This window comes from Pongo pygmaeus, chromosome 10 (genome assembly GCF_028885625.2).
Source record: "Pongo pygmaeus isolate AG05252 chromosome 10, NHGRI_mPonPyg2-v2.0_pri, whole genome shotgun sequence".
Lineage (NCBI taxonomy): Eukaryota > Metazoa > Chordata > Mammalia > Primates > Hominidae > Pongo > Pongo pygmaeus.
The window spans coordinates 33,248,020-33,271,135 of NC_072383.2; the positions used below are offsets into that span (position 1 = coordinate 33,248,020).

The window sequence follows — 23,116 nt, forward strand, 5'->3', positions numbered from 1 at the left end:
CTGGCCTCAAGCAATCCTCCCACCTTAGCCTTCTGAGTAGCTGGGACTACAGGCGCATGCCACTATGCCCAGCTAAAAAAAAACTTTTTAATCTTGATGTGTCTAGTTTATTTTTTTTCTTTTGTTGTTTGTGCTTTTGGTGTCATACAAAACTGTTGTCTAACCTAAGGTCATGAACATTCATGGCTAGGTTTTCCTCTAAGAGTTTTATAGTTTATCTCTTACATTTAGGTCTTTGATACATTTTGACTTAATTTTTGAATATGATGTGAGGAAGAGATCAACATTACTATTTTACATGTGGGCATCCAGTTTGTTGAAAACCCAGCACCATTTGTTGAAAAGACTATTCTATTCTTTCTTTCCCCCATTGAATTATCTTTGCACCCTTGTCCAAAATCAATTGGTCATAGATGTATATATGGGCTTATTTCTAGACTTTCAATTCTATTCCATTAATTTATGTATCTGTTTTTATGCCAATACTATAGTATCTTGATTATAGTTTTTTTGTAGCAATTTTTGAAATAGGAAAGTTTGCTAGTTCTTTTTCAAGAAGTTTCTTCAGGACTGTTTTGGCTATTCTAGGTCCTTTGCATTTCCATATAAATTTTATGACCATCTTGTCAATTTCTGCAAAGAATCCAGCTGAAATTTTGTTGGAGTTTGCATTGAATATGTAAATCAATTTGGGTAGTATTGCCATCTTAACATTCAGTTTTTTGACCCAAAAACAGGGGCTGTTTATCCCTTTGTTTAGGTCTTCTTTCATTTCTTTCAACAATGCTTTATAATTTTCAGAGTGCAGATGGTCCTTGACTTGTGATGGTTCATCTAGAATTTTTGATTTAACAATGGTGTTAAAGCAATACACATTTAGTAGAAACCATACTTTGAGTACCTATATAACTGTTCTGTTTTTCATTTTCAGTACAGTAGTCAATAAATTACATGAGATAGTCAACATTTGATTATAAAATAGGCTTTGGGGGGGTTTGGGCGTGGTGGCTCATGCCCGTAATCCTAGCACTTTGGGAGGCTGAGATGGGTGGATCATCTGAGGTTGGGAGTTCGAGACAAGCCTGACCAACAAGGTGAAACCCCGTCTCTACTAAAAATACAAAAATTAGCCGGGTGTGGTGGTGTGTGCCTGTAATCCCAGCTACTTGGGAGGCTGAGGCAGGAGAATTGCTTGAACCCAGGAGCCAGAGGTTGCAGTGATCTGAGATTGTGCCACTGCACTCCAGCCTGGGCAACAGAGTGAGACCCTGTCTCAAAAAAAAAAAAAAAAAAAAAGGCTTTGAGTTAGATGATTTTTGCCCAACTGTAGGCTAACATAAGTGTTCTGGACACTTTTAAGGTAGGCTAGACTAAGCTAGAATGTTTAGTAGGTTATGTGTATTAAATGCATTTTAGACATGATATTTTCTGTTTTTTTTCTTTTTTGTTTGAGATGGAGTCTCACTCTGTTGCTCAGGCTGCAATACAGTGGCACGATCTTGGCTCCATGCAACCTCCACCTCCTGGGTTCAAGCAATTCTTGTGCCTCAGCCTCCTGAGTAGCTGGGAATACAGACACGTGCCACCACGCCCAGCTAATTTTTTTTATTTTATTTTATTTTTTTTTAGTAGAGACGGAGTTTCACCATGTCGGGCTGGCTGGTCTCAAACTCCTGACCTCAGGCAATCCACCCGCCTCAGCCTCCCAAAGTGCTGGAATTATAGGCATGAGCCAATGCGCCTGGCCATACTTAGGATATTTTCAGTTTACAATGGGTTTATTGAGATGTAACCCCATCACAAGTTGAGGAGCGTCTGTATACATTTTGCACTTCTTTTGTTAAATTTATTCCTGCTGGGTGCGGTGGCTCATGCCTGTAATCCCAGCACTTTGGGAGGCCTAGGCAGGTGATCACCTGAGGTCGGGAGTTTGAGACCAGCCTGACCAACATGGAGAAACCCCATCTCTACTAAAAATACAAAATTAACCAGGCGTGGTGGCGCATGCCTGTAATCCCAGCTACTTGGGAGGCTGAGGCAGGAGAATCGCTTGATCCTGGGAGGCAGAGGTTACGGTGAGCTGAGCTTGTGCCATTGCACTCCAGCCTGGGCAACAAGAGTGAAGCTCCATCTCAAAAAAAAAAAAAAAAAATTTATTCTGAAGTATTTTTTTTGATATTGCTATAAAAGCAATTGTTTTATTCATTTTATTTTTCATTGTTCACTGCTAGTATATAGAAATACAACTGATGTTTGTATATTGATCTTGTATCCTGCAACCTTGCTATACTTATTAGTCCTAATAGTTGTTTTTTAGTGAATTCCTTAAGAATTTCTATTAATATATACAAGATCATGTCATCTGCAAATAAAGATCATTTTACTTTTTTCTTTCCAATCTCAATACCTTTTATTTGATTTTCTCACCTAAGTTCGCTGGCTAGAACTCCAGTACAATGATGAATAAAAATAGCAAGAGCAGCCGTCCTTGTTTTGCTCTGGGTGTTTCATAGATGCCCTTTATCCGGGTGAGGGAGTTTTCTTCTATGACTAGATTGTTGACTTTTTTTTATTATCACAAATGGATATTAAATTTTGTCAAATGCTTTTTCTTCATACATTGAGATGATCATGTGGTTTTTGTCATGTATTCTATTAGTATGGTATATTATATTTATTGACTCGAATGTTAAATCAACATTGTGTTTCTATGATTGCATTTGGTTATGTTACTGGATTCAGTTTGCTAGTATTTTGTTGAGGGTTTTGTGTCTATATTCATAAGAGGTCTTGGTCTTTAGTTTTCTTTTCTTATAATATATTTCTCTGGGATGGAGAGGTTGTTTGTTTTTTAGCTTTTTTTTTTCTTTTTTGAAACAGAGTCTTGGTCTGTTGCCCAGGTTGGAGTGCAGTGACGTGATCTCAGCTCACTGCAACCTCTGCCTCCCAGGTTCAAGCCCTTCTCCTGCCTCAGCCTTCCAAGTAGCTAGGATTACAGGCGCCCACCACCACATCAGGCTAATTTTTGTATTTTTAGTAGAGATGGGGTTTCACCATGTTGACCAGGCTGGTCTCAAACTCCTGACCTCAAGTGATCCACCCGCCTTGGCCTCCCAAAGTGCTGTTTATCTAGTTTTGGTATCAGAGTAATACTGGTCTCATAAGAGTTGGGAAGGGCCCCTCTCCCTCCATCTTTTTTAGTCTTCGTCCAGTTCACTGACTTTTGGGTATTAGTGTGCATGAGAGAATTTTCTTTTCACCACACACTCTAGACACTTTTCTTTTAACAACTGATGAATTCCCTCATATAGAGTTTCTTTGTTCTATCTTGATCTTTTTTCATAGAATTCTCTTTTGTTGGGGCACAGACATGCATTATCAGAGTTGTTTCTCTTCAAGCAGAGAAGAACAAATTATTTATTTATGAGTTCCGTTTGTGCATATTGATGCTATCTATACTGTTATAAGAATCACATGATCGTTTAAGTGTCAAATTGAGAGTCAAAAGACTTGGCTGGGCAGGGTGGCCCTCACCTGTAATCCCAGCATTTGGGAAAGCCAAGTTGGCAGGATTGCATGAGGCCAGGAACTCAAGATCAGCCTGGGCCACGTAGAGCGACCTCATCTCTATTTATAAAAAGTCTTTGAGGCTGGGCACGGTGGCTCACGCCTGTAATCCCAACACTTTGGGAGGCCGAGGCAGGCAGACCACATGAGGTCAGGAGTTCGAGACCAGCCTGGCCAACATGGTGAAACCCCATCTCTACTAAAAATACAAAAATTAGCCAGGTGTGTTGGCACGTGCCTGTAATCCCAGTTACTTGGGAGGCTGAGGCAGGAGAATTGCTTAAACCGGGAGGCAGAGGTTGCAGTGATCCAAGATCACGCCACTGCACTCCAGCCTGGGCGACAGAGTTAAGACTCCGTCTCAAAATAAGTAAATAAATAAAATATAAAAGGTAAACAGTGAAGTAAAAAATAATTTCTATGGGATATAGGAACAACAATAATAATAGTAAACATATGTTGTATACTTAGACTAGACTAAACAGTTCACAAATACTGAAGTCAGGTTTTCTGGCAAAACAACCAGCTCTACTGTGAAAAAATAAAATCTCCAGTTCCAGACAGAAAATGAAGATTGTAGAAAGAGAAATAAGACAACTATTCTCAGTCACTACAGAAGATTATAATAAACTCCTCAACTCTCTGTTGGATAAATCCTTTACAAATGGAAATTAAAATAGTAACACTTAAAATGTATAGTAATTTTAAGCTTTAAAGTGCTTTGCATTTTATTCATTCAGAGCACTAAATCTAAAACAATTTAGGCCAGGTACAGTGGCTCACGCCTGTAATCCCAGCACTTTGGGAGGCCAAGGTGGGCAGATCACCTGAGGTCAGGAGTTTGAGATGAGCCTGGTCAACATGGTGAAACCTCATCTCTACTAAAAATACAAAAATTAGCCGGGTGTGGTGGCACGTCCCTGTAAGCCCAACTACTCAGGAGGCTGAGGCAGGAGAATCGCTTGAACCCGGGAGGCAGAGGTTGCCGTGATCCAAGATCACACCACTGCACTCCAGCCTGGGTGACAGAGTGAGACTCCGTCTCAAAATAAATAAAAAATAAAAGGTAAACACTCAGTGAAGTAAAAAATAATTTCTATGGAATATAGGAACAACAATAATAATAGTAAACATATGTTGTATACTTACACTAGACTAAACAGTTCACAAATACTGAAGTCAGGTTTTCTGGCAAAACAACCAGCTCTTCTGTGAAGAAATAAAATCTCCAGTTCCAGACAGAAAATGAAGATTATAGGAAAAGAAATAAGACAACTATTCTCAGTCACTTCAGAAGATTATAACAAACCCCTCAACTCTCTCTTGGATAAATTCTTTACAAATGGAAATTAAAATAGTAACACTTAAAATGTATAGTAATTTTAAGCTTTAAAGTGCTTTGCATTTTATTCATTCAGAGCACTAAATCTAAAACAATTTAGGCCAGGCCCGGTGGCTCACGCCTATAATCCCAGCACTTTTGGAGGCCAAGGCAGGTGGATCACCTGAGGTCAAGAGTTCGAGACCAGCCTGACCAACATGGTAAAACTCTGTCTCTACTAAAAATACAAAAATTAGCCAGGCGTGATGGCAGACGCCTGTAATCCCAGCTACTTGGGAGGCTGAGGCAGGAGAATCGCTTGAACCTAGGAGGCGGAGGTTGCAGTGAGCCGAGATCACGCCATTGCACTCCAGCCTGGGTGACAGAGTGAGTCTCCATCTCAAAAAAAGATAATAATAATAAATAAATAAATAAAACAGTTTAAGCACTGCTCTTTGAAATCCAAATACAATTTAAGGTACTCTAAGCCTTAATAGCTGAGTGAAAATATAATGTTGGAGTTTTACAAAATTACCTGTATTTTAGTAATTTTTTTGTCAGGCCAAACTTCATTATCTGGGAGAAATATATATAGATAGATATATATGATATATTTATATGTGTATAATATATACTCACATATGTGTGTAATATATATGTAATTCAGATACAATTTCCTATTCAATTGAGTTCAGCAGAAACGTATTAAATATAGAAAGTAGTACTGTATAGCAGCAGTCCCCAAGTTTTTTTGGACAAGTGATCTGTTTCATGGAAGACAATTTTTCCACAGATAGGGTGCGGGTGGTCGGGGGCCATTAGATCTCATAAGGAGCTTGCAACCTAGATCCCTCACATGCACAGTTCACAACAGGGTTCGCACTCCTATGACAATCTAATGCTGCCACTCATCTGACAGGAGGCAGAGCTCAGGCGGTAATGTTTGCTCGCCTGCCACTCACCTCTTGCTGTGTGGCTGGGTTCCTAATAGGCCACAAACTGGTACTGGTCAGAGGCCTGGGAGTTGGGGACTCCTGTTGTGTAGGGAGGAAACACACATGCAAGAGACAGTGTTCTATTTGATGTTTTCTGGAGATGCTATCATGAAGACACTGTAGACTTACCTTTTTAGGCTTAGAAAATGTTTATATTAAATCTCAACTGTCAGAGTCCAGATTGAAGACTGTTCTAAAGGCATGACCTTATTCATCATAATACTTTTGCTGCTAAAACAAGCTTCAGACACATTCAGTACATTTTGTTTTGATCCAATATTTATTTGATCCAGAGGCTTTTCCTTTTCAAGGGCGTTTTGGAAACAGCCTTATCTGTAATCATGTGTACTAATTGAATAATGTTTACACTTTCCAGTGCAAATTTGCTTAATTTTCAAGGGAAAAAAGGAAAACAAAAACACTTGTGACATAATCAGTTTTCACTGAGATTGTATAGAATAGAGATTTTCCATCTCCTTTATGAAAAATTCAAATGACATGGCTATTCATCAAATACCATATTACATAATTACCAGGTTTTTCACTGAAAACTGTTGCCCAAATAGTCTGGGTAAGCAAATTCATCATCACCTCTGGAGATACAGTCTGTTATAACTAATGAAATCCAGCTAAGATTTGTATTCAAATATTTCCCGACTCTAAAATGAAGGAGTTGCTTTTATAAAATTTTCAAGATTGTGAGAACAGATGCGTTTGCCATGTAAAAACATTTTGGTTGTGGGAGGTGGACCACAGCTAACCAATTGTTCACAATAGCTAACATTGTAGAACCTTCAGTATTAAATTCACTAACTCACTTCATCATGAAAATTCCCTATGAGGCGTTACTGTGCTCCTTGCATAGGTTATCCAACTGAAGCTTTCTCAGAATCACATAGCTAGGTAAATGTTGGTCCCGAGATTTGACTCCAGTGTTCTCTGATGCCACAGGCCCAGTTCTTTACCTGCAGCACTATCATATGGGAATAATTTGGTTTCTGCAGCCATAATATGTAATTTGTGGGTTGCTTTCCTTTCATAGGTATGGACAAACACTATGTCATAAAATCAGAGCTACAACTTAAAAGCCTCTAAATAACAACTTGAGATAACAAAACTGTATCTTAAGTTCTAATATATGTGATCATACTATACAGGCAGTCCTTGGTTTGCATAGTAGTCTGGGACAGTAAAAAATGGTCATGCAAACTGAAACCATGCAAAACAAACTTAATAATTAATGGGAAAATTTACAATTGTTTTGTGAGCTTTAAATATTTTTGTGAAACATTAAAAAGTCTCTTACTGTTGGTTATAAATATACATAGAAATGAAAATATAGTAAAACTGCTTAGTACTCCATAATTTAAAACATTGGGAACATTGAGAGTTAAACTTTTATTTCTTTGTAAACAGCTTATCAAGAGTATTTTGATCTTGCCTTCTATAAAGCTTAGGGCCGGGCGCAGTGGCTCACGCCTCTAATCCCAGCACTTTCGGAGGCCGAGGTGGGCGGATCACGAGGTCAGGAGTTTGAGACCAGCCTGGCCAACATGGTGAAACCCCGTTTCTACTAAAAATACAAAAATTAGCCGGGCGTGGTGGCGCGTGCCTGTAGTCCCAGCTGCTTGGGAGGCTGAGGCAGGAGAATCACTTGAACCCGGGAGGCGGAGGTTGCAGTGAGCGTAGATCGCACCACTGCACTTCAGTCTTGTGACAGAGCTAGACTCTGTCTCAAAAAAAAAAAACAAAAACTTAGGACACTGAGCAAGAATCTTTTCTATGCTTTGGCAAATTGTCATCCTCATTTCTAAGTTGCATCATCTTCCAACATTTTATCCTCTGCACTTTAAACATCTGGAAATATCTTTGCGAGTACCTTTAATGTGCCAGAATCACTTCCTCTTTGACATTTTCATCCTTTTTGCAACTACTGTACTGTACTTTTCTTTTTCTTTTTTTTTTTTTTTTTTTTTTTTTTTTTTTTTTTTTTTTGAGACGGAGTCTCACTCTGTCGCCCAGGCTGGAGTGCAGTGGCTCAATCTCGGCTCATTGCAACCTCCGCCCCACAGGTTCAGGCAATTCTCCTGCTTCAGCCTCCCCAGTAGCTGGGATTACAGGTGCGTGCCACCATGCCTGGCTAATTTTTTTAAATATTTTTCGTAGAGACAGGGTTTCACCATCTTGGCCAAGCTGGTCTTGAACTCCTGACCTCGTGATCACTCACCTCGGCCTCCCAAACTGCTGGGATTACAGGTGTGAGCCACCACACCCAGCCATACTGTATTTTTTCATTTAATAAACTGAAAATTTTGCCTCCACTAAATTTCTTTGGGTGCACATCTAAAGTCCCTCAAACAGCATTAGTGTCAACATTTCCATATTCAGTTATTTCTTCTATTACTCCATTTAGGTAGTTCTGGGGATTTTTTTAGAGGCAGGGTTTCACTATGTTGCCTCAGCTCCTGGGCCCAAGCAATTCTGCCTCAACCCCTGGAGTAGCTAGGACTACAGGCACACCCCACTGCACCTGGCTCCATTTATGTTTTTTTTTTCAAATTTCATTTCCAACATTTGTAATCCATTTTTGTAAAACATCACATGGATTTATCACTAGGAGACAAGACAAGGCAACTACATCCTTAGCTGTCTGTGAGTGAGCTGAATAACAGATACGTAGTAACCAATCACTGGCTGACTTTGAATGAAGTGATGTCATTGGCCATTGGTCATGATGTTATGTAGTGATTTTATAGACTGAAGTGCTGGCAGCAAAGATTGTGTGTTATGCATTGCTCACAATCAATATATTTGGTCATTGAAATTTGGACCATGGTTTGGGGAGTAGCTGGTGTTTTAACTAAAGCATAGTAACTGAAACTTATGCATATTAGAACCTTGCCAAGAGAGGACTACCATGAAAGTTAAATAAGGGGCATCAGGTTCCACAAAGGATCAAAAATACTACTCTACTGTATTATACATTTACATAAACACATGTATATCCTAAAGTAATAAGCTAGTTTTAAAATATTCACCATACTTAATGATTAATATTTATTATATCTAATTATAATAATTTTACTTGCCATCTAGGGATTTAGAAGAGTTTGGAGGGATTTAATGTATGATCCAGGAAGTTTGAAAGTTTGAATTGGGCCAGGCGTGGTGGCTCACATCTGTAATCTCAGCACTTTGGGAGGCCGAGGTGGGCGGATCATGAGGTCAGGAGATCGAGACTATCCTGGCTAACACGGTGAAACCCTATCTCTACTAAAAATAGAAAAAAATTAGCTGGGCATGGTCGCGGGCGCCTGTAGTCCCAGCTACTGGGGAGGCTGAGGCGGGAGAGTGGCGTGAACCTGGGAGGCAGAGCTTGCAGTGAGCCGAGATCGTGCCACTGCACTCCAGCCTGGGAGACAGAGTGAAACTCTATCTCAAAAAAAAAAAAAAAGAGAAGGTTTGAATAGATACCTTCCTTTAGATATAAAGGCATTCAGCATCAATTCATTGCTCTTAAAGCAGATCTCATGATGGTTTATTTTTTAAAAAGAAGAAGAAAGGAAAGAAAACACAAGTGCAGAAGGATATGAACACCATGATACTTCTTATAGAACAATAATGTAAACAATATTATTGGTTATTGAGAAACATTTACATTATAAATGTAAAAACTCATAATTCATAATATTTACCCATATAGAAGGAGAGAAAATGCTTTAAAATTTTTTCACATTGCAATTTCTTATATACCTGTGTTTAATGAGACAGTATTTTATATGGACACCTGAGTGTTTTTCATCACATGGTAATACTTACATATCATATTATTCAAATTAATTACTAATATTTAAAATCCTTATTTTGTACTGAAGGAATTGAATTGACTTATAAGTTGTTCTTTTAGCCCTAAAATTCTGTATGTATTCTTTGACTTTTATATTAGAAACCATCAAAGCTGGGCATGGTGGCTCTCGCCTATAATCCTAGTACTTTGGGAGGTGGAGGCAGGGGGCTGGCATGTGCCTTGGCATTCAACACCAGCCTGGACAACATAGCAAGACTCTGTCTCTACACACACACAAAATTAGCCAGGTGTGGTGGTGCATACCTGTAGTCCCAGCTACACAGGACACTGAGGTGGAAGGATCACTTGAGCCTGAGAAGCAGAGGCTGCAGTAAGCCATGATTGTGCCACTGCACTCCAGTGTGGGTGACAGAGTGAGACCCTGTCTTAAAAAAAGATAAAAACTATCAAATGTAGCGCATGTTTATTTTGGGGACTAAATGCTTATTTTTAAGGGGATGGTTAAAGTACTCAGCATTATTTAGGGAGTTAAAGCCTTAGGTTTTAAGCCTGATTTGGGGTTGAGCTCTGGGAAGGAAAAGATGATTGATTCATAGGCACCCTGATACAGTCACTCATGATCTGAAAAGCAGATGTACTCTAAGGCACTCAAAATAAAAATAACACCAGTCCTATGCTTATTCTTAAAGTCATGTTGTTTTCTGCAAGGTGTTAAAAATGAAAATAAGATTGTTCTAATAACATTGAAGTTTCGTGAGTATATGTGTATGATACAAGCGAAATTGATGGGTAACTACTTGCAGTAAAATTCTTTTAGAATTATGTACTTTTAGATTGACTTACCAGAACTGCTGAAATAAAAAACACTCCAATTTAATTTGAAATAGTGGGAACATTGGCTCTGCTGCAGTGATTTTAAGTGTATACATGCCCGACTGTGAATGGATTCAGTTTATCATTGGTGCTGCATTGAGGTCATTCAGAGACTGTCTTTTGCCATTGCAGGTAGAGCGGGAAAAGGCCATTCTTTTGGCCAACCTACAGGAGTCACAGACACAGCTGGAACACACCAAGGGGGCACTGACAGAGCAGCATGAGCGGGTGCACCGGCTCACAGAGCACGTCAATGCCATGAAGGGCCTGCAAAGCAGCAAGGAGCTCAAGGCTGAGCTGGATGGGGAGAAGGGCCGGGACTTAGGGGAGGAGGCCCATGACTACGAGGTGGACATCAATGGTTTAGAGATCCTTGAATGCAAATACAGGGTGGCAGTAACTGAGGTGATTGATCTGAAAGCTGAAATTAAGGCCTTAAAGGAGAAATATAATAAATCTGTAGAAAACTACACTGATGAGAAGGCCAAGTATGAGAGTAAAATCCAGATGTATGATGAGCAGGTGACAAGCCTTGAGAAGACCACCAAGGAGAGTGGTGAGAAGATGGCCCACATGGAGAAGGAGTTGCAAAAGATGACCAGCATAGCCAACGAAAATCACAATACCCTTAATACGGCCCAGGATGAGTTAGTGACATTCAGTGAGGAGTTAGCTCAGCTTTACCACCATGTGTGTCTATGTAATAATGAAACTCCCAACAGGGTCATGCTGGATTACTATAGGCAGAGCAGAGTCACCCGCAGTGGCAGCCTGAAAGGGCCCGATGATCCCAGAGGACTTTTGTCCCCACGATTAGCCAGGCGGGGTGTGTCATCCCCGGTAGAAACAAGGACCTCATCTGAACCAGTTGCAAAAGAAAGCACAGAGGCCAGCAAAGAACCAAGTCCAACTAAGACCCCCACAATCTCTCCTGTTATTACTGCCCCACCGTCATCTCCAGTATTGGATACAAGTGACATTCGCAAAGAGCCGATGAATATCTACAACCTTAATGCCATAATCCGGGACCAAATCAAGCATCTGCAGAAAGCTGTGGACCGGTCCTTGCAACTGTCTCGTCAAAGAGCAGCAGCTCGGGAGCTAGCCCCTATGATTGATAAAGACAAGGAAGCCTTAATGGAAGAGATCCTCAAGCTAAAGTCCCTGCTGAGCACCAAACGGGAGCAGATCGCCACATTGAGGGCGGTGTTGAAAGCCAACAAGCAGGTAATCTCATTCTACTGGTGAAAGCATGCTAGTCAAAGCTTTCTGAACTAATTTATTCCCTAATTTTATTGAGTATCGAGTATTGTCAAGATGAGAGTTCAGATTCTTGGTCAGTGGATAAATAAAACTGTGTCCCAGTGCCAGATCAGAATGTCATAATAATTATTATTTTTAAATGATGAAATATCTGCGCCCAGCTAGGTGGAGGCAGAGGTGAGGAAGTTAAAGCAGGAACACAGGAGAAGATCCAGATGCCTTTCTGCAGGTGTAGAAAGGCAGCTGAGGCAGTGCTGGGCTGAAGCCTGGCAGTGAGTGGCTGTGGAAACAGGAGATGGAGGGTGGTAGAATAGGCTGGCAAGGCAGGTTACGCCAACCAGGGAGATACAGCGAGAAAGACAAACACCCAGCGGGCAGCTGGAGCAAACAGAGGGAAATCTGAGTGCATATGGTGAAGAAGGTCTGATGGCCAATAACTGGACCCCAGCTTTGGAGCTGGAGGTTCAGATTCAAGACTCAATTTCTAGGGGTATAGCAAAATTATTATTTTTTAAATTATTTTATTATTTTTGTTTTGAGACAGAGTCTTGCTCTGTTGCCCAGGCTGGAGTGCAGTGGCACCATCTCTGCTCACTGCAACCTCCGCCTCCTGGGTTCAAGCGATTCTCATGCCTCAGCCTCCGAAGCAGCTGGGATTACAGGCATGTGCCACCATGCCCAGCTAACTTTTTGTATTTTCAGTGGAGACAGAATTTCGCCATATTGTCTAGGCTGGTCTCGAGCTCCTGACCTCAAGTGATCCGCCCGCCTCGGCCTCCCAAAGTGCTGGGATTACAGGCATGAGCCACCGCGCCCAGCCAAGTATAGCAAGATTAAAAGGAGTGTTTTGTCCTTCATCCCAAACTTAGAGAAACAAGAGCGCTAAATAAATGAACAAGTCAGGGATGAAAGACAAGACAACTGTGAGGAACTGAGTGAGTAACAGAAACAAAGCCAGACAGATTGTTACCAACAAATTAAATAGTTTGGGGCCACTTTAGCAAGCAAATAATAGAGAGAGTGTGTGAGAGAGTATAAGAATGAGTTCTACCTGTGCTACTGACCACGTATCTGAAATTTAGGTTCATTTGGGATGTTAACTCACCTGGATCAGAGCTTAAGTAATAGGGAGCTTTTCCTAGCTATTGATCTTGTCCTTCTGGACAAGTAGTAATGTTACAACATGAACCTGTCTAATTCCCAGCCCTCCTTAATGACTAAAATTGTTTTCACCCTGAGTTTTACCTGGGTGGGAGTGCTGCAAAATATAGGCAGGAAAATTATTTTCACCTTTATTTAGTTTATCTGAAAAGATATTCTCGAAAGACACGTATTTGAGAAAGGTGCTGAATAAATGTTGGTGTTGATAAAGAGAAGCAACAAAGCACCAAATGCCCTCTTGCAAACGCAAGCAGTGCCAGTGAATAGTAGGTCAAGGGAGCTTTTGGTCTTTGGAGAATGAAGGTTAATTTCAGATTCAGAGTGTCTTCTCCATTTGCCATCATCTGGGGAAAACCACGCCCTTATTATGTCCTCTACAGTGCAGCTTTCAAGTCCTCATCTCTAGTTCCCATAAATCTATTTATGTAATTGACATCTATACCATAAGCTATAATATTGTTTGCACTATTAACATGTTTTATATAAACCTAAGGGCAAAATATGACTTTATTTTGTGTTGTCACTTTAGAGGAATAGAAAAGATTAGAGTGAATGAAACCATCATTCTCAGCAAACTATTGCAAGGACAAAAAACCAAACACCGCATGTTCTCACTCATAGGTGGGAATTGAACAGTGAGAACACAGGGACACAGGAAGGGGAACATCACACACTGGGGCCTGTTGTGGGATGGGGGGAGGGGGGAGGGATAGCATTAGGAGATATACCTAATGTAAATGACGAGTTAATGGGTGCAGCACACCAACATGGCACATGTATACATATGTAACAAACCTGCACATTGTGCACATGTACCCTAGAACTTAAAGTATAATAAAAAAATATATATATATAAAAATAAATAAAATAAAATAAAAAAGAAAAGATTAGAGTGAATGAAGAATTTGTGAGAGATCTGACTCCAATTTTAGGTCAGAATAAAGGAATTTATTATTATAACTCTGCTATAATTTAAAGACCCAACGATTCAGAGTGGTCATAAATAACCAATACCATATTAGATAAGGCTTACACAACCTTTATCAAGGACATGCTATCCTGGGGCATTCTTGGTCAAGCCATCCAGATAACTTCTCTGACTTCTTCCTAAAGGTTGAATATTAACAATTTAGGGCTGGGCGCAATGGCTCACGCCTGTAATCCCAGCACTTTGGGAGGCCAAGGCCAGTGGATCACTTGAGGTCAGAGTTTGAAACCAGCCTGACCAATATGGAGAAACACCGTCCCTACTAAAAATACAAAATTAGCCAGGCGTGGTGGTGGGCGCCTGTAATCCCAGCTACTCGGGAGGCCGAGGCAGGAGAGTCACTTGAACCCGGGGGGCGGAGGTTGCGGTGAGCTGAGATCACATGATTGCACTCCAGCCTGGGCAACAAGAGCGAAAATCTGTCTTTAAAAAAAAAAAATCAAGATGCTTAACTGAAACAGAGGTATAGATAAGGACACTTGGCCAACCAACAGAGACTAATTTGTGAACAAGCATTCATTGATTATATATTTTCTGGGAGGCAGTAAGTAGGGATGCAAAAATAAATGACATAATCTAGTAGGAATTCCACAATTGCCTATAGCTGTTTACAAGACAGGACTTATCAAGCACTTTAGAGTGATGTAAACAGTACCACAGGAAATCAGAACAGAACAAAGCATTCCTAGCTGAAGTTTTATTTTCATAGTGCTTTGTGGTACGGGTTGAGTATCCATTTTCCAAAATGTTTGGGATGAGAAATGTTTAGATTTTGGATTTTGGACATTTGCATATATACATAATGAGTTATCTTGGGGATGGGATCCAAGTCCAAACATGAAATTTACTTATGTTTCATGTATTCCTATATACATAGCCTGAAGGTAATTTTATACAATATTTTTAATGATTCTGTGGCTGAAACAAAGTTTTGACTGCGACTCATTACATGAGGTCAGGTGTAGAATTTTGTGGCTCATGTCAGCACTCAAAAGGTTTCAGATTTTGAAGCATTTTGGATTTCGGATTAAGGATGCTCATCCTGTACCATCTGCATTACATTAGAGTTACAGTCTATATGGGCTCAGTAAATTAAATGAAAACACATTTCTAGCGATGCATTTGGTCTACATGTTCATGATGTTGGGCCTGTTGCTGTGATGCTTATGTGCCGTAAATAGCTTCAAGTATTAACAGATGACATTCACTATAGTTAGACATTGTGGAATGTTTGTTCTTAAGGTTAAGGTGAGAATTCTGGGGCACAGGGGAAAAAAGGAAATCTCCCTGTTTTAAAATAGGCATTCTACTATACAGCCATAAGAAAGAAAAGAATGAGATCATGCCATTTACAGGGACATGGTTGGAGCTGGAGACCATTATCCTTAGCAAACTAACACAGGAACAGAAAACCAGATACTGCATGTTCTCACTTATAAGTGGGAGCTAAATGATGAGAGCAAATAGACACACAGAGGGGAACAACACACAGTGGTTCCTACTGGAGGCTGAAGGATGAGAGGAAGGAGAGGATCAGGAAAAATAACAAATGGATACTAGGCTTAATACCTGGGTGAAGAAATAATTGGTACAACAAACCCACATGACACACATTTACCTATGTAACAAGCCTGCACATCCTGCACCTGTACCCCTGAACTTAAAAGTTAAAAATAAATAAATAAAATAGGCATTCTGTAGTCTCTATGAATCTTCTCATTTACTTAAGGATTTTTTCATAGGCACAGTGCCTTCTGATGAAGTCAGTAAATGCTTATGAAGCACCGCCCATCTAGCACTGTGCTAGATGCTGAAGATTCAAAGAAGACTAACACATGGTCCCTGCCTTCCAGAAGACTCAGCCTCCTGGGGATGTCAGGATAGAAACACAATTACAGTTCAACGTTACACATGCTGTAATCCAAGTTATGAGAACAATGCAGAGGAAGCAACTAAGGTTTCCTAGAGGAGCGGAAAAGACTTCACAGAAGCAATTATACCTTAGTTTGTTCTTAAAGGATAAGGAGTTGTTTTCCAGAGGAGGAGGAAGTAATTCCAGACAGAGCAGTAGGTAGAAAGGCTTAGGAGTGACAAAATAGAATGATATATTCAGGGAATGCTCACAAAGTCCTATGTGGCTGGAAATAAGACTTTTTTTATTTAGAAAGTCAACTTTGGAGTGTGTGGAGAACGTGGTGAATGTAGACATCAGCAAATCCAATGAGTTATGGATACTTAAAAATACTTAATTCTGGAAAAACTTTGCACGGTCTATGGACAAACAAATCTACAAACAAAACTGAGGCTTTGGGGTATTTGTCACAAACAATAAATGAGATTGTATTTCTATTTCAGATCTAGCTCTTCTGTTATCCCTCACTTTATTCCCCTTAGATACTGACCATGGGACTCTGTGTGCTTACAAATTTGTTACATCTACATTTTCACAACTTAAACATACTTTTCTGTTTTAAATGAATATGTGTCTAAGCTTTTTAAACACTAAACAACTGCCATTTTTCCCCAGGTCAGTTTCTGCATTGTGGATAATTTTCTGAATCTGTAAGGTTTCTAAGGATTCCTCCAAGTATTTACAGAATATACAGAAGTATTTTATGAGTAAAGTCTCATTTTAATCTGAATTTAAATCCAATCAAAACTCACAAGAAACTACTTCGGAATCAAAACAGTAACAAAGTACCCTATCCCAACATTGATTTAATTAAGGAATAATTTATTTCTATAGATGTTGGCACTTTGCATATGAAGATTTGAAGCTGCCCACTTCAAGCACAAAAAGAAATGTTAAAAACAGGGTAGTGTTCCTGGGAAATCCCATTAGTAATGGATTTCTCTACTAGTAATGGGGTTTTTCATTAGTATGGGGTATTTGTATACACTTTGAAAAGTTATAGTTTCCAGTTTGTAAAAATCATGTGTTCCCAATTTGGCTTCAACATGCGAACTGTGTGCTATGCATCAAACAGGCAATCCCTAAGTATACACTGATTTTATGCATTGATTCAGTCAGTGTGTTTTTTTACTTGTGTGTGTGCCAGGGTAGCTCTTGATTTGAAACACTATTAATTCCAAGAACTTCAGACATGCCCAAATCCCAGATTCAAACAAATGTTTTAACTCACTCAACATTTTATAACCCCTACTTTTATGAAGATTTTGAAGGAATTATATTTCACTATATTTCATTGTTTGGACAAATTGTATGCAAATTAGAAAGTAATTAGTTCTTTGTCACTTCTTTTCCTTAAACATACGATAACATGGATTTATAGTTTATCATATACCCATATTATAAATTACAATGGTGTATGTCTTTTATTCTATGTTTTGGGCCCACAGAGCACAGGTGACAGAATTTGAGTTCTAACATATTCCAATTTGATTATTCCAATTGAAGCTGTGCTTCTTTACTAAATAATTGGTAAAAAAAATGTTTGTATAAAGTTTCATTTTGGCTCCCTCCTTGTCCTAAAATCCCAACTTTCAGCAATCTGCATTAAATATTTATTAAACTACTGTCATTCTCTTAGCTCCTGATACTGACTCTGGCTCGCAGCGGGCTTCTAGGGCAATTTAACCATATTATGAATTCACAACACATTTTGACATTAAAGAAAAACTTCCCTGTGTCCAAAGCGCATACCTATGTTTATATAAAATGTAACCAAATCAATTTCACTTTCCTTTTATAAAAGAACATAATAGGCACAGCATGAAGCAATCTGTATGATGGATTTTCCTGATATGAAAATTGTAAGCAGTGTGATTTTCTGCTTTAGACAGCTGAGGTGGCGCTAGCTAATCTCAAGAACAAATATGAAAATGAAAAAGCAATGGTGACTGAAACCATGACGAAGCTTAGAAATGAACTGAAGGCTTTGAAAGAAGATGCTGCAACCTTCTCATCCCTGAGAGCAATGTTTGCAACAAGGTAACAGTATTTTCCTCCTACTACTGGGTGCGGTAGGTGGGGAAAAGGCTTTAAAATTCACAGCCCTGCCTTTGTGCATGTTGAGTGTATTCCATGTGTAGTCTAGGATGGCTAAGTGTGAAGAAAATCTGTGGAAGTCCACTCTGACGTATCTAAAAGCAAGCCTTCTATGCTGTTTCCCAGAGCCCCCTACTGAACACTCTGGATCCAGAAATTCTATTACATAAACATATTTTTTAAGTAAGCTAATATTAATAGATTGTTTCTAGAATTTATGCATCCCAAAGAGAGTCTCCCTCCAAATAAAAAGCTTTCAATAAGAAAAAAAAACCCACTTCCTAGAATAGCTAAATATTATCACCTCTGAAATAGAGTTCTGTGAAGGAAGTACATGAAAGTATATAAAAGTGCCTTACCTTTAGTACTGTACGAGAAGATACTGTCATAATGAAGATTAATAATCATCACATCAGCTAATTACTTATAATTTATTTTTTTTTTTGAGACGGAGTCTCACTCTGTTGCCCAGGCTAGAGGGCAGTGGTGCGATCTCAGCTCACTGCAACCTCCGCCTCCCGGGTTCTAGCGATTCTCCTGCCTCACCCTCCCGAGTAGCTGGGAATACAGGCACCTGCCACCACGCCCGGCGAATTTTTTGTACTTTTAGTAGAGACGGGGTTTCACCCTGTTACCAGGATGGTCTCGATTTCCTGACCTCATGATCCGCCCGCCTTGGCCTCCCAAAGTGCTGGCTGGGATCACAGGCGTGAGCCACCGCGCCTGGCTGTATTTTGTGTTTAAACATGAAGTGATTGTTAAGAATGTATTTGATTTGAAGTTTTCAGAATCTTGAGATTTTCAATATACTGTTGAAATACATTTTTTGCTGTCACAATGCAGTGTCAAAAAAGACCTACCTTTTTTTTTTTTTTTTTTTTGAGATGGGGTCTCACTCTGTCTCCCAGGCTGAAGTGCAGTGGCGCTATCTCGGTTCACTGCAGCCTGGACATCCTGGACTCAAGCAATCCTCCCACCTTACCTCAGCCTCCCGAGTACCTGGGACTGCAGGCTTGCACCACCACACCCGCTAATTTTTGTGGTTTTTGTGGAGGCATGTTCTCGCCGTGTTGCCCAGGCTGGTCTCAAACTCCTGGGCTCAAGAGATCCGCCCACCTCGGCCTCCAAAAGTCCTGAGATACAGGTATGAGCCACCATGCCCGACCAAATCCTACCAATTGTGTATCTTGTATGATGCAAACTTGGTGCAAAATTCATGAATAATTACTATGGCTTTACTTGCAGATTTAGTAAATAATTTACATGTAGCTGATACATGTAAAAGTGTTAAAAACAAACAAAAAAAGATCTCTTGAGCTTTATGAGAGTCCCCCAGAAACTGAGATCACGCCACTGCACTCCAGCCTGGGTGATAGAGCGAGACTCCGTCTCAAAAATAATAATAATTTTTAATAAAAAGGAATTGTTATCCCCAAATTGTCTATTTTCACAGACTTTTTTTGGCATGAACAATATTTGTTATTCATATTTTAGTGGGTAAATAAACTCAGAAAAAAACAAAACAAAATTCAGGATGAGCTTTTTCTCCATGCCACCTCTACCTTCCAAATGTATATGTGCTCAGGTTTTGCCTTTGGTAAGGAAAAAAGATCACTGAGCTTATCTTCCTTCTTCGGCACAAGTATGAAACCTGAATAAAGATGTTTCGGACAGCCTGCTATATCTGTATCAAACCTTGTGAAATCTTGGTTTTTGCAGGGTTTTCTGTTTTTTGTTTTTTGGCAACTCATTGCTCTGTCATCTGGTTGAGAAATCATTGAAAATACTCAGTTTTCTAATTCAGGCAAATCAGTCAAATTGACAAGACCAACAGCTGCAATCTCTACTAAATTAAACTAAAATGTATAAATATAGATAAGGAAATGTTTTCTTTATAAACATTATTATTTTGGATACTATAGGCATAGCCTATAATAAACTTGTTACATTCCTCCGAAGAATACAATGTCATACAGTAAAAAGAGCTACTGTAAGACACTTCAGGTACAGTGGACATTGTGTGAGACTTGACTGTTTGTTATTCTGCTATTACACAGCAGCCCCACAATAACTCTGTCCCTGGGGTTTAAGACATTGCCTATTAAGACTGTCTCCATATGGGCTGGGTGCAGTGGCTGATACCTGTAATCGCAGCACTTTGGGAGACTGAGGCAAGAAGATCACTTGAGGCCAGGAGTTCGAGACCAGTCTGGGCAACATAGTGAGACCCTGTCTCTTTAAAAAATAATAATGACTGGGCATGGTGGCTCATGCCAGTAATCCCAGCACTTTGAGAGTCCAAGGTGGGAGGATCACTTGAGGTCAGGAGTTCAAGACCAGCCTGGCCAACATGGTGAAACCCCATCTCTACTAAAAAAAATACAAAAATTAGCTTGGCATGGTGGCACACTCCTATAATTCCAGCAACTCGGGAGGCTGAGGTAGGAGAATCGCTTGAACCTGGGAGGCAGAGGTTGCAGTGAGCCAAGATCACGCCACTGCACTCCAGCCTCGGCGATACAGCGAGACTCAGTCTCAAAAAACAAATAAACAAAACAACAACAACAAAATAATAATAAATTTTTAAAAAATGTCCCATATATCTCATTGTATGGATGAACATATATTCCAACTTTCTGCTATTGTAGGTTATCTACATTCTATTGCTAGACCTTTAAACCAGTCTTCTAAATTTCTAAATTTCAGTAAAATTTATTACTTTTCAACTTAAGTCCCAAATTCAATTTCACCAAGATCTTCCTCTGACCACTTCTCTGTTTTGGTTCCAGATGTGATGAATATGTCACCCAGTTGGATGAGATGCAGAGACAGTTAGCAGCTGCAGAGGATGAGAAGAAGACTCTAAACACTTTGTTACGAATGGCTATCCAGCAAAAACTCGCCCTGACCCAGAGGCTGGAGGACTTAGAGTTTGACCATGAGCAGTCCCGACGCAGCAAAGGCAAACTTGGAAAGAGCAAGATCGGCAGCCCTAAAGTAAGTGGGGAGGCATCAGTCACCGTGCCCACCATAGACACTTACCTCCTGCATAGTCAGGGCCCACAGACACCCAACATTCGGGTCAGCAGTGGCACTCAGAGGAAAAGGTATGCATGCAGCGATCTTCATAGTATGGTGCAGTGGCCAGATTTTAGTTAACTGCAAAAATAAATGTGCTGTTGTTGTGGAGGATGGAGGAGGGGAAGAAAAAGAAAAAATGGGAGCTGGCATATAAATGGTCTTGCTAATGTGGGTCTTTCCAGATCAAAACCTTTTTGATAATTGTGTTTATGTAGTCCTTTCTAACCCCCAGCCCAATCCCTCCTCTTGATTAATCGTAATATAATTTTCAAGTGTCTGTTAATATTTTTGCTACTCTTTGTATGTGTAAATATGCCTCTCCCTTACCTCCAACCTAAGAATTGGTAGATAAAGGTCGATATTAAGAATGAAGCTGTGTTCTACCTGGGTTATAATTTTAAAAGTCATTGTACCTTTGGAAATGGTGCTGTTTATCAGCTTCTCTTTAACGGGGCAAGGATATGAATATGTTCTCTTAGGGAAACTTTTGTCCATATGACCAAAACTGATGACGGACTGAAAGGGGATGTCTATATCTAGATAAAATGGGGATGGAATACGCACAGTCCTTTTCTTGAAAGCAGGTTTTTGTGCTTTTTCATTTGGCATGGGAATATTGCCCAGAGAAACCACTTGTAAGGTTTTTAGGGGCTTGATTTTGTGACCTCTTTCCAGAGTCCTGGCTGTTGAGTTACTTACCCTGTATTTTTGGTTAATGGTATAACATTTTTATTTTAGGAGCTTTCATTAAAGACTCAAATAATATATTTTCTATTTGCGGTTCAAGCTAACTGTAATAAATCTCTTTTCCAGTATCCAGAACAGTTTCCAAATAGGGTTGTATCCTGATGTGGAAACTAAAAAAAAAAAGCAAAAATATTGATTTACATATTTAAAAAATTAAATGCCAATATAAATAATGTTGTCACTGGTGAGGCGTTAAAAGGTAATTAAAGTAAAACTTTTTTGTTTCCTATATGTATTTTTCTTGGATCTCCTGCAAGACAATTTTCACCTTCCCTTTGTGATCAGAGCCGTCCCAGGACTTCAGGGGCTTCCTACCTACAGAATTTATTAAGAGTTCCCCCTGATCCCACCTCCACAGAATCATTTCTTCTGAAGGGCCCCCCTTCCATGAGTGAATTCATCCAAGGGCACCGGCTCAGCAAGGAAAAAAGGTTAACCGTGGCTCCACCAGGTAAACATTTTTTCCTTGGGTGCATGTGATGCAAATGATTAGTTGAATAGACTCTCCCCTTCCTTCCAGTCACTCAGGCCCACCCAGCTGCAGAGTCTACCTTTGATGATGTGTAAATTCCTATAAGTCAAGTAAAAACTTCCTTACACTTAGCTTCCCATTTCCTCCTTCACTCATATTCCTTAGAATGACAGACTTCCATTTAACAGCCAAAGATGGCAAATGAGAGTTGGAAGGAATGGGATAGCTAAAGGAAAATTAGCAACAAGCACAACGCACACACACTTGGATCCTATTTGCAGTTTGGTAGCTCATGGCGATTCCATCTTGGTCAGATTTGGCCAGTTCTCTCTTATTGTTTTTAATGTAATTTCCGTAAAGGGAGAGCCATATGTATAACAAGGCTTTTGGGTTGATTTCCTTTTGTAGTGACTCAGAACGTCTCCTCAATCATTATATTGAGAATAAAAGTAAAACCCTCTAAGATTTTGCTCCTCAAGAACATTTAGGTCTTAGTATAATGTTCTTGTAGATTGCAAGTCCCCATTGGTTAATGCTTACCAACGTGTTCACACTTAGCTTCACTATTTTGCATTTTTCTTTCTTCCTTCCTTCCTTTCATTCTTTTTACTTGTTCTGTGAAGAGGCCTAAATTGAAAATGTGACATATGGCAAATAGAGAAAACTATTCTTGTAAATAAAAATCATCCTTTTAAGGAATCCCTGCATGTGAGTATAGGGCAGAAGTGGCAAACAAGGAGCCCATAAACCAATGTAAGCTTAAAGGCAGCTGTTATTTGACTATTGCCAAAAAATAAAAAATAAAACTAATTTGTTAGTTATTGACAGTTA

The 23,116-nt window shown here is 39.7% G+C and overlaps 1 protein-coding gene across 13 annotated transcripts in view; it reads left to right on the forward strand.

The window, feature by feature from the left end:
• The window catches only part of BICD1 (BICD cargo adaptor 1), a 274,543-nt gene that overhangs the window by 207,980 nt on the left and 43,447 nt on the right, over window positions 1–23,116 (forward strand). For 5 of the 13 annotated variants that reach the window (XM_063672600.1, XM_054442543.2, XM_054442562.2 and 2 more), the window contains exons 5-8: window positions 10,697–11,791; window positions 17,777–17,928; window positions 20,775–21,092; window positions 22,071–22,264. In XM_063672600.1, the coding sequence (XP_063528670.1) occupies window positions 10,697–11,791; window positions 17,777–17,928; window positions 20,775–21,092; window positions 22,071–22,264 (1,759 nt within the window). Of the gene's footprint in view, window positions 1–10,696; window positions 11,792–15,718; window positions 16,335–17,776; window positions 17,929–20,774; window positions 21,093–22,070; window positions 22,265–23,116 lie in introns of those variants that run through there. The other 8 variants (XM_054442548.2, XM_054442552.2, XM_054442549.2 and 5 more) reach the window with 5 other exon arrangements.